The sequence below is a fragment of the Salminus brasiliensis genome, chromosome 15 (assembly GCF_030463535.1).
Source record: "Salminus brasiliensis chromosome 15, fSalBra1.hap2, whole genome shotgun sequence".
NCBI lineage: Eukaryota > Metazoa > Chordata > Actinopteri > Characiformes > Bryconidae > Salminus > Salminus brasiliensis.
The window spans coordinates 29,458,006-29,470,340 of NC_132892.1; the positions used below are offsets into that span (position 1 = coordinate 29,458,006).

The 12,335-nt window shown below is 44.8% G+C and overlaps 1 protein-coding gene across 2 annotated transcripts in view; it reads right to left on the reverse strand.

Annotated features, from left to right (window-relative positions):
* The window catches only part of mast1a (microtubule associated serine/threonine kinase 1a), a 76,849-nt gene that overhangs the window by 35,295 nt on the left and 29,219 nt on the right, over positions 1-12,335 (reverse strand). For both annotated transcript variants that reach the window (XM_072657903.1, XM_072657905.1), the window contains 2 exons: positions 7,133-7,205; positions 1,028-1,185 (listed from right to left, as the gene is read on the reverse strand). In XM_072657903.1, coding sequence (XP_072514004.1) covers positions 1,028-1,185; positions 7,133-7,205 — 231 coding nt within the window. The remainder of the gene's footprint in view (positions 1-1,027; positions 1,186-7,132; positions 7,206-12,335) is intronic.

Sequence of the window (12,335 nt, forward strand, 5' to 3'; positions counted from 1 at the left end):
TGGGAGGGGGACTTTCTTAAACAATAGCTCATCACAGCACTCATTACCGACCAACTGGAGCTGCCAATCGGCTGAAAAAGCATGCACACACACACATACACACACTCTGAACTCAGTTGCATATATAGCTAGGGTGTGTGTATACACATTATATATTATACGCAGGCAGAAGGTGTGAAAATAGACTGTTGGCAGGGTGTAAGATAGCAATGAGCAACCCGACCGTGTAAGATAGGGCCCGATTATCTTCATGGAAGATAATCCAAGATGGCTGCACCGCATATTAACAGTAATAAAAGTGTTATTAACACTTCGTAATCAGTTATACACACTCAGTATTTCCATGATGTTTGGATGCATGAAATACCGGATAATGCGACAATTGTTAGTAACCCCTTAATGCAGAAAGGCTTTTATACACTAAGGTGTATTACTCAGTAACTACAGGGACTTCTGTAGAAACTGGTGGGGCAATTACCTGGTAATAAAGGTAAAGGTGCAGGTATTTGTCACTGTACAGTGTATTACAGTGTATTACACTGTACACTGTAAATGTCCTCCGCATTTAACCCATCTGGTAGTGAACACACACTCACACACACACGTGTTAGGGGCAGTGAGTACACACACACACCCAGAGCGGTGGGCAGCCAACTCCAGCGCCCGGGGAGCAGAGAGGGTAAAGGGCCTTGCTCAAGGGCCCAACAGTGGCAGCTTGCCAAGCCCGGGAATCGAACCCACAACCCTGTTATCGATATCCCGGCGCTCTAACCGCTGAGCCGCTCAGAGAAGAAAACGTCCAGCAGGCCATATGCTGTTTAAGGGGTTAAATGTCGTTTGTGCCTTTAAGACTGAAATATGTAAATGTCCTCTGTTCTGATTGGCTACTCTGCCTTTTCTGCCTCATTCAGAAAGCAGTCAAGGCTGAAATGCTCCTTATAACATCACTATGAATGGGTGGGGCTAAACCGCTGTATTCTAGTAGGTGGTCTTACAGCAGATGGACAAAAGTATTGGGGCTGAGTACCTGAGGCTGCGTGAGCGCGGCCGTATGTGTGGCGAGCGGCGGCCGTCATCGTCGGTGATGCTCTCTGTGCTGCCGAAGTGTTTGGACAGGAAGTGCAGCTCGTCCATGGTGGGCTGGAAGGGCAGCTGATGCAGACGCTCTTGAGACGAGCTCGACGACTGAGAGATCCCCAGAGCGTGAGGACGGAGAGAAAGAGAGAGAATGAGACGTTACACAGCATTCTGCCCAGCCAGTCCACACATCTGTCCCCCAGCACACCTGAGCCAGACAGGACCAACAGGACAGTCCTTCTAACAGTCACATCAACTGCACGCCATATGTGTGCTGCCTTCTGACTGCCAGTAAATAAACACTAATTAAAAGATGAATATCATAGACTGCACGCTAACAGGTGCTGGCATTTCTGGCACCGCCACATTAACCACCTGTTGCTGATATTTGTTGACTAGTGGATCCACAAGTCAACAACATGAGCTCCACTGTTAATTTTAATTACATTCAAAGTCTAATAATCTCATTAAAGATCCCATAAAACTGAAAATACGACTAAAATTCTTAATTATATATTGTGAACCATCACGATTACTTAGATCTCAGGGTGCTGGCTTCTTAGTAGTTTCCAAAATTCAGAAAACCTCAGCAGGGGGAAGAGCCTTTTCTTATAAAGCCCCCCAACTCTGGAATAACCTTCCAGATAATGACACAGTCGCAATCTTTAAATCTAAGCTGAAAACCCATCTGTTTAGTTTAGCTTTTGGTAATTAAAGTTTCTTAGATAAAGGTTGCAGGTCCAGGGGTTCGCAGACACAGTGAATTGTAGCACACTGAGATGCTGGAGCTGTCGTCTCGCTGCTTGAACGTGATCACTCAGGTTTGTTAACGGTGGAGCAGATAGATGCTGGCGTTTTCAGGGTGCTCCCGTGTCTGTGTTACCTTCTGGCTCTCTCCTTTTAATGAGGCTGTTATAGTCAGACCTGCCGGAGTCGTCAGGCACACTATGATACTGCTCAGCATTCTCTGCTCTCCATAAAATTCCTCTCAGAACTAACTCTCTATCTTTACCTTCTCCGAGTAAATGGCCACCCAGCCCGACCTGCTGGAAGAATGCCCGCTGAGGTCCCCTCTACCTGGGTCAGACCGGCTGCCACCTACCAGTCCGACCAGCAGGCCCCCTTCCCTACCACCACCCATACCAGACCAGCAGCACACCCTCCTACCACTGCTACCTGTTTAATGACCATGTTCAAACCTAAATGGACCTAAGTGGACTATCTGCCACTGTTAATATCACCACTATTAACGATCTACACCATGATTATTATATTATAATTATGATCAGAGCAGTTCAGCAATTTAGATGGTTTGGTAATTTTTATCATTAATGTTTAAATAGTTCTGACCAGAGGAGGACGGGTAGGGTCCCCCTTGTGAGTCTTGGTTCCTCCCAAGGTTTCTTCCTCCAGCTCTGAGGGAGTTTTTCCTTGCCACTGTCGCTGTTGGCTGCTCACTGGGGGTCTTTGATCCTTCATGTCTTACGTTATTTATTTTTTGTCTCTGTCTTTTACTAATGACTAATTATGTAAAGCTGCTTTGTGACAACAACAGTTGTATAAAGCTATACAAATAAATTTGACTTGACTTAAGGTATTTCGTACATATTTTTAAAACTTACACTACAGCTCCTGTCCACTGGGGGCGCTGTTTTTTTAAAAAAATATATAGTTATATTGTTTGACAAATATTTTCACTTTTTTACCCAGTTTCTTGGTACTGTCAGTTACCCACCCCTCCGTAACTCCCCCTAGCACCCCCTATACACCCAACACTTGGAGGGTTAAGGGCTTATCGTGTCTTCTCCGATACACATGAAGCCAGCCGCTGCCTCTTTTCAAACTGCCGCCAATGCAGCATCACCAGGCAGCCGGCACGCTCGGAGGAAAGCACGGGGTCAGGTTTAGGGTTTGGTCTAGGCTGAAATGCTCCTTATAACATCATTATGAATGGGTGGGGCTAAACTGCTGTATTCTAGTAGGTGGATGTACACTATATGGACAAAAGTATTGGGACAGCTGCTAATTCTTTGTTTCTTCTGAAATCAAGTGAATTAAAAAGAGCTTATCCTGCTTTTGTTGGAGTAACCGTCTCTACTGTCCAGGCAGGAGGAGGCTTTCTACTAGATTTTGGAGGAGCATTGCTGTGGGGATTTGACTGCATTCAGCCACAAGAGCAGCATTAGTGAGGTCAGGATGTTGGATGACGATCACCACCCCACCTCATCATCCCCAACTCCCTAACTCAAGTATCTCAAAAGTATTGGATGGAGCTCCAACCATCATTTCAGAGAACACAGTTAGTTCCACTGCTCCACACCTCAATGCCGGGGGGCTCTAGCCCACGCCTGGCATTAGATATGGTGCCAATAGATTTATGTTTTGTATCTGCTCCTATTTTGTTTGCAGTACTTCCTTTCTACAAGGCCTAGACATGGTGTGTGTGTGTGCATTTGCACATCTGTGTCAGCAATGGGTGCAACTTATATTAGCTGAATGCATTAATTAGAAGGGGTGTCCACAAACTTTTGGTCTTTTAACATCAGCCCTATCATGTATAACTATGCTATGGTATGGATGTGGCAGTGTTCAGGCAGCAGTGTGTGTGATAATGGCTGTCAGTGGCCTGGTTAAGTCTATAGTCTTGGTCCTGCTCCTCTGAGTGTGATGTTAAACAGCCTTGACTCGCTTTAGCACACAGTAGCGCACTCCTCGCTCAATAATTGAACGAGTGAGCATGTTCCCACGGGGGGAAGACAGTCGTACACCAATAACACAGCGCTCTGTCAACCCCCCCTCCCCCCCCTCCCTGTGTGTGTGTATTAGTACAGCCTCTGGCTAAAGCTAAGTGCTAACAATTTAAACCCGTCGTCTGTCTCAATCAGTGCCGCTGCTCTGCTCGATCGGGATCAATAATCCGTAACCGTTATTGAGACGGAGGAGCCGGGTACAGAAGATGAGCTTTATCTGTGTCACTCTCTCTCTCTCTCTCTCTCTCTCTCTCTCTCTCTCTCTGTCTTTTTCCCCTCTCCTGTATTCTCTCTGTCTCGCTCTCAGCTCTCGTTCTGTCATCCGTGTCATCTGCCGGGCTGGTCGGGCTGGTCCTACCCGTGGCTAATCACCTAGCTAATGGAGCGTGTGTGAGAGAGAGAGAGAGAGAGAGAGAGAGAGAAAGAGAATGTGATGAGTGAGGGAGATACAGGGAGACACAGGGAGAGAGAGCATGAGTGAGAGGGAAAGATAAAGTGACAGAGAATAAGACAGTGAGAAAGATTGAGAGAGAGGCAGAGGAAATTAGAGAGAGAGAGAGAGAGAGAGAGAGAGAGAGAGAGAGAGAATTTGAGAGAGAGAGAGAGAATTTGAGAGAGAGAGAGAGAGAGAATTTGAGAGAGAAAGAATGAATGAGGGATATAGAGACAAAGGGAGAACAAAAATGAGAAAGGGAGGGAGAGGCACACACACACAGAGAGAGAGAGAGAGAGAGAGAGAGAGAGAGAGAGAGAGAAAGAGCAAGAAAAGCAGAGGAAATTAGAGAGTCAGAAAGAATTAGTGAGAGAGCGAGGAAGAGAGAGAGTGAGGGAGGAAAGAGAGAGAAATAATATTGAAAAGGAAAGAGAGAAATGATAGAGAGATACAGAGAGAGAAATTATAGAGAGAGAAATGAGTGAGAGACAGCAAGAGAAATGAGAGAGAATGTGATGAGTGAGGGAGATACAGGGAGACACAGGGAGAGAGAGCATGAGTGAGAGGGAAAGATAAAGTGACAGAGAATAAGACAGTGAGAAAGATTGAGAGAGAGGCAGAGGAAATTAGAGAGAAAGAGAGAGAGAGAGAGAATATGAGAGAGAGAGAGAGAGAGAGAGAGAGAGAATTTGAGAGAGAGAATGAATGAGGGATATAGAGACAAAGGGAGAACAAAAATGAGAAAGGGAGGGAGAGAGAGAGAGAGAATAAAAGTGAGAAAGAATGAGAGACAGGCAGAGGAAATTAGAGAGAGAGTCAGGAAGAATTAGCGAGAGAGCGAGGAAGAGAGAGAGAGAAAATAATATTGAGAAGGAAAGAGGGAGAGAGAGAGAGAAAGAATGTGATGAGTGAGGGAGGTTGAGACAAAGGGAGAGAGAGCATAAGTGAGAGGAAAAGAAAGAAAAAGAGAAAGAGTGAGAGAGAGAGAATTAGAGAGCGACAGGATGAATGAGGGATAAAGACAAAGAGAATGAGAGGGAAAATAAATGAGAGAGAGAGAGAGAGAGAGAGAGAGAGAGAGAGAATCTAATAGGGAGGTTTCACACTAATATACTTCTATATTTTCCCTCTGCAAATCCCTGAAACCAGTGAAGTGTTCAATTGTGAAATTTAGAAACACTGAATCCACTCCCTCTCTCTCACTCCCTCTCTCTCACTCCCTCTCTCTCACTCCCGCTCTCTCACTCCCGCGCTCTCTCTCTCTTTTCTTCATGAATAAACGTCTAAAATAAAAAGGAGATGATGTTTCTTACCCTCTCGCTTACATTTCTGTAAGTAGGCCCTCCTTTGCAATGTGTCTGTGAGAGTGTGAGTGAGTGTGTGTGTGTGAGTGTGTGTGTCTGTGCGGGTGTGAATTTCAATGAAATGAAAAAAGATAAGATCAGCCTCACAACACGAGTTTACTAACAGCATATCTGAAATTAAATATGCTAATGCATGCTAATGAACCCTTCAGAGAGACCCGTATTCATGCAGCGAGTGCAGAGCTGTAGTAATCCCATTATCCTCAGCGAGAGCGCTCCCAAATATAAACTCTGCTCCTCAAGCTGGAAAACTTTCCTCTCGAACGTCTTTGATCTAATGATAATAAGTGATAAAAATATCGCAAACTAAATAATATGTAATAAAGAAGACGCTGAATCTCAGAGCAGATTTAAATTTAAAGCTTAAAAATAGAATTAAAAGTATATTTCAGAAGAACAACACTGTAGAAGAAAAACGTATACACTATATGTCCAAATGTTTGTGGACACCTCTTGTATTGAATGCATTCAGCTACTTTAAATTGCACCCATTGCTGACACAGATGTGCAAAAGCAAATACACACATCTTGTATAGTCCCTGTAGAGAAGTACTGCCAATAGAATAGGACTCTCTGGATCGGACAAACATTGGCACCATTGAAACCCATTGGCACCATGCTGCCTAATGCCAGACGTGGGCTAGAGGGGTATAAAGCCCTCTAGCATTAAACTGTGGAGCAGTGGAACTTACTGTGACTCTGGAATGATAGTTGGTGCGCCATCCGATACTATTTCAGATGGGTTGGGGAGCTGGGGGTGATGAGGTGGGGTGGTGTGATAATTATCATCCCACATCCTGACCTCACTAACACTCATTTGGCTGAATACAATCAAATTCTCACAGCAATTCTCCTCCAAAATCTAGTAGATAGTCTTCTTCCCTGGACAGTAGAGACAGTTACTCCAACAAAAGCAGGAAACACTCTTGGAATACCCTTGATTTCAGAAGAAACAATGAAAGAACTGGTGTCCCAATACTTGTCCATAGGGTGCATGCATTTATAATATTAATTTTAAAAGGATGGATGGTTCTAAACTTTGAGGAATGCATGCTGCTTTAGAACCATGTGTGGAAAGGCAGACTGCATGGCTAAGGGCTGGATTTTATACCCCCATGGCAATGGGACTGACTGTAACACCTGAGTTCAATGATTAAAAGGTGTGTCCCAATAGTTTTGTCCAAATATTGCAAATATATTCGCAGGGAATCCAGTTTAAAAAGCCAAGATATGCTGTGTTGTTGTAGCTAAACTATGGAGGTGGGAAATGACAAGAAATTCAATGGATTATAAGATAGCATTAGGATTATACTGTACCTAATCTACCCTAACACCTTCTCTAAAATATAGCATTTTTAACCAAGGTAGATTGAGCTGCTACACTAGCTAACTATACTAGCTACATTAGCTTGAATAAGGCTATTGCTTAAGGTTTGCAATCTCAAAACAGTTTTAAAGGAACACATTTCTGGGAGTTAATCAACTACTCTTAATATAATCAAGAGTACCGTGGAGCTGGGTGTGTTGGTGCCATATCCGGATGAAGGCAGGGAGGCCAGAGACCAGCGACGACCATCAGCCCTGAAGAGCAAGAGAGAGAGAGAGTAGCAGGGTTAGCTTCATTTGTAACCATTTGTTCAGAATTGTTGTAGCTACAGTGCCAAATGTCAGCGGAATTCCAGTCATTCAATCATAAACCAAATGATAAACCATTTATCAATGAACCAATGATGCTGTGGTCCCACTCCCATTCAGTTCTATAGACACCCAGCAGTCTGCCTGGGATCACAGGTTGAGCTAACCAGTGAGAGACAGCAGGAGCGTTTAAGGCCATGCTGTGATTAATGACATGGACATGAGGCCAAAACTGTCCGCGATGCTGCAGCCAGTCTGAGCAGCCAGACTTGCCTACTTATTTGGTAGCCCTGCCCCCTTTCTCCCAGCCCAAGTGTGTCTCAGACCACCTTCATTGAGCTTCCAGCGCAAGAAGCAGGGCGGATTTCCCCCTTGGATTCCCAGTTTGTCCGGTAAGTGGACGCTACAACTGTAAAAGTGCAGCTCATTCAAGTTCCTCAACAACTTAACTTCTCTGTCAATCACTTCCTTAATTCCTAAGCGTAGCCCCGCCTTCTTACGATAGAGCAGAGTAAGGGTTTAATAACTGATTTCTAGGAGGAAATATAAAATGGGCCAATATTAGCACAGGGAAAACTAACTGCTGGAATTTGGAGACACTGGAGATGGAAATAAAGTTTAGATGAGGAAGATGGGCTGATTTGTCATTTAAACATATGGGGATGGGCGGAGCTACACATCACACTGCTCCCAGCCAGTAGGAGCACTAGACATGGGGTTGCTTCACTTTTGAGAGACTCGTGCTGTCCATATTTTCCATTGAGTCTTTGAGTTAAATGTAACCATAACCCAGCACTTTTGGAACATGGTGGAGGGTCTGATGCGATATAGCCTTTACTGGAATGCTAGGCATGCTTAGCATAGCCATACAAAATAAAAAAAATAAAAAATCGAACAGTTCACTGAATAGTTAAATTTCCCCCTGGGGTGATGTGTGAGAATCAATAACCTTGATTTGACTGATGCTAATAAGTTAGGAAGGCTAAGCTAACAGCTAACAGCTGTAAGGCTAAGCTAAGGATACCACAACAACCAGCTTGTGTGAACTAAACTAATCCATGATACAATATTAATACAGTGCTACTGTGTAAATTTAGCCCTCGTGGCTCAGAAACCAGTGCTGATGAGGCTACCAGCTAATCCCGGCAACATGGCTCACGGCACACTTCTTGGTTGCTAAGCAACCGTGACAAGATAACAGTCTGTATCAGGGACTGTAAACGAGGGTTGGGGCACTACTTTCACCAGCAGCAAAGCTAGCCGTATATAACGGCTTAGCAGGATATGAACCACATGTGCCATACAGTCACGTGACGGCCATGGTGATCTTCTTCACCACTCACTGGTCTCAAGAGCAGACCAGACTAAACATCTGAGGTTTAAATCAGACAGCCTCCTCCAGAATCCTCTCTGACCATGTTCTGATCATCTGCAGCTGATGTTCTGCACCTGCTTCTGATTCTACATATTTGAAGCACCCATCTAAAAAAACCTGCTGCCAGGCTTTTTAAGATGGTTGACCAGTTCAGCTCTTGACCAGCAAAGAGCATGTTTTTGTTTGAGACTGATGGTTTGGCTGGTCTACAAGAAGGACCAACTTGACCCAGCTAGAAAACCATGTTTGACCAAGCTTGACCATGCTATTGGACCAGCATGACCAAGCTGAACCAGCATGACCAAGCTGTCCGACCAGTAAGACCAAGCTGGTTGACCATCATAACCAAACTTGACCATGCTACTTGACCATCATTACCAAGCTGAACAACCAGCATGACCAAGCTGGCCGACCAGTAAGACCAAGCTGGTTGACCATCATAACCAAACTTGACCATGCTACTTGACCAGCATGACCAAGCTGGTTGACCATCATGACCAAACTGGTTGACCAACATGACCATGCTTGACCATGCTATTGGACCAGCATTACCAAGCTGAACAACCAGCATGACCAAGCTGGCCGAACCAGTAAAACAAAGCTTGACCATGCTATTGGACCAGCATGACCAAACTGGCCAACCAGTAAAACCAAGCTTAACCATTTAAGTAAAACCAAGCTTAACCATTAACCATATTGGACCAGCATGACCAAGCTGGTTGACCATCATGACTAACCTAAGCATGCTACTTGACCAGCATGACTAAGCTGAACAACCTGCATGACCAAGCTGGCCAACCAGTAAGCCCAAGCTGGTTGACCATCATAACCAGACGTGACCATGCCACGACCAAGCTGGTCACCCAGCGTTCCCAGCATTATAATACTAATCAAGCTAGTCAACCAGCATGACCAACATCTGAAGCAACACACACTGGTCTAGAGCTGCTTTCTTATCTCCTGTATGGCCAGCTCTTCAACCACCTTGACCATCAAAGAGCAGGTTAGCCCACCCAACCACATCTACCAGCAAAAGCTGGTCCTGAGCTGGATTTTTGGGCTGTGTGATAAGAAATGTGGGGGTGTTGTAACCTGTCTATTAAATTTCTTACAATATTTAATATTTAAAATGAATTGTATACATTATGTTTAGAGACATTTCCAGATGGTAAATATGTTGAAAAAGACCACTTCTAAATATGATAAATTACTATCTTTCAATTATTTGTTTACTTGCGGTTATAAAAAAGAGCACAGTTAGTTAACTTAATTAGCTTTCATTCACGAACCCACATTAGCATTGCCTGGTTTAGCTATCCTTCATAATCCAGGTTGATTCATTGATACACATCTGTAAAACACTCCTCGTGTTTCATATTACTCCCAGGATTCTCCCCAGGACATAAAAAGACTGCTTTCAGCTCGTTCCACACCAGCAACGCTGCGGGTCTGATTTATACTAGCCAAGTCCAATATTAGCAGAGCATCAGACAGGAAACAATGTGCTCCCCAGAGCTCTGGGCCTCCGATCGATCGCCTCTTTCACTTCCTTTCCTTCCCACCCCTCCCTCTATCCCTCACACTCGTCTTTTATACAAGCGGCTGCCTGGCGCGCTAGCCTTCCCTCTCCACTGATGGTGAGATACGCACTTGAAAGTGCCATTTGTCTCTGTGGGCGCCGTCACCCAACAGTGCCTGACCGTGACAACGACAGCAAATTCCTGGTGCCGCGATCAGATTTGTGGATGAAACGTCTACTGGCGCGCTTTCTTTACAGGCTGCTGACCTTACCCGCTGACACGTCCATCATCCAAAACGGGCAGTTTCAGCTGACTGGGTTCTGAATTGATGAATGAACAATGAAAATCCATGGAAACGCAGATGAAAATATACGCTCCTGTCAACGTCCGCTAATACTAGGGGTGTAAAAATGTGCCAGTGAATCGCAGTATGGTGATTTAACAGCCCCAAGCTTGAGGTATTACCTTTTTTGAACATGCACTGTATGTCCAAATGTCTGTGGACACCTCTTCTGATGAATGCATTTCAATTCAACTATTGTAAGTTATTATTTTTTGGGTGCACAGCTTGTCTAGTCCCTGTAGAGATCCCACCAACATGCTCATGTGAGGAACCTGGGCAAGGTGAGTTCCAGGTGGGTTTGTACATGTGTTGTTACTGGGACCCACATGAGTCTCACATGGGTCCCATCTAGGCCCTGTATGCAGTTTACAAGCCAGATGAGGCCCATGTTTAACCCCTCCTGGTCCCATCAGTGATCCAGATGTCATGGCTATGTGGAGCAATTATGGAACCGTGGACATGGAACCTTTCTGCATCCCAGCTGGGCTACCCATCCAGGTCTCTGGGGAAGACTATCTGGAGCAGATAAACATGAACCTACTGGCACTTTGGAATGATGGTCCACAGCATGCTGACCTCACTAACGCTCTCGTCACTGAATGCAATCAAATCCTCACAGCAGTGCTCCTCCAAAATCTAGTAGAAAGCCTTCTTCCCTGGACAGTGGAGACAGCTACTCCAACAAGAACCAGGGCTCTCTACCCCGGTCCTGGTCAGTCTATGTGATGAAGGCTTTGAGGAGCATCTGATTAATAGAGCCAGGTGTGTTGGTTCAAAACTCTCCATGGAGGTAGAGTGCAACCTCGACCTTGCTGTTTAATGAGCAGTACATGTGTGAAAGGGGCTTATGTGTGGCTATTAACACCTGTCTTCTCTTCTAGGTTCTCATTATAGGTGACAGACGCTGGAGCATGTGCTGGTTGTTGATGCTCATGTGCTTGTACCCCTTTGTAAGGTCAAACTCAGTTCACCCAAATGATCAAAGAATGTAAACAAAACTGGAGATGTTCGTGTTGTTGAACACAGCCTCCATGTTAATGCCATTCTGGTAATAAGAACTTTCTCTACGGTCGAAAAACAGTGACTCATCCTCAGACACGGGGCTGTCAGTAAACATCACATCCCAAATTACTCAGTATAGTGAATGACTAATCATAAATATTACCATAATAAGTGGGTGACATCGGCTTAATTGCACCATTGAGAAGCCTTCAAACATCAATCATAATCTAGACATGTCCAAAAATCACATACACTGCCATGAATTTGAGCACAGTGATGGAGGAGGCATGCGTTAGTCCTCACCCTCCCAGTGTCAGGAGCATTACATGTGACTGGGGGAAAGAACTACCAAGTGGGTTGGGTATCTACAATTGGAGAGTCTGATCCAATGATTGTAGAAAAACATGGACGCCATGGTCCTGTTCCCTTCCGTTTCCTTTCCCGTCTGCCATGTTTGTCCACCAGTCTGCACAGTAGAAACCGGAGGTGGAGCCAGACTCGCCTACTCACTTGGTTAGACCTGCCCCCTTCTCCCAGACCAAGCGTGTCTCAGACCGCCTTCATTAAGTTTTCACTACAATTTAGCTACTCCATGTAATGAACAGAAAGGGTGCCATGCAGGTCCAGCCAAAGCTGTCTTCTTCTAATATAGGTTCTACAGGCCCTAGACCTGTGATTCACTGCTTTACTGTTGAGCAATGCTCTGCAAAGCACTGTTTATGCTTTCTACAGTCATTGGTCTGATCTTATAGGCTGTACTAGTATAACAGTACAGAAAACTGACACCAAAGTTTGGACTTCTTTCAAGGAACTGCAGGCGTCTCTTGCCTCAGCTA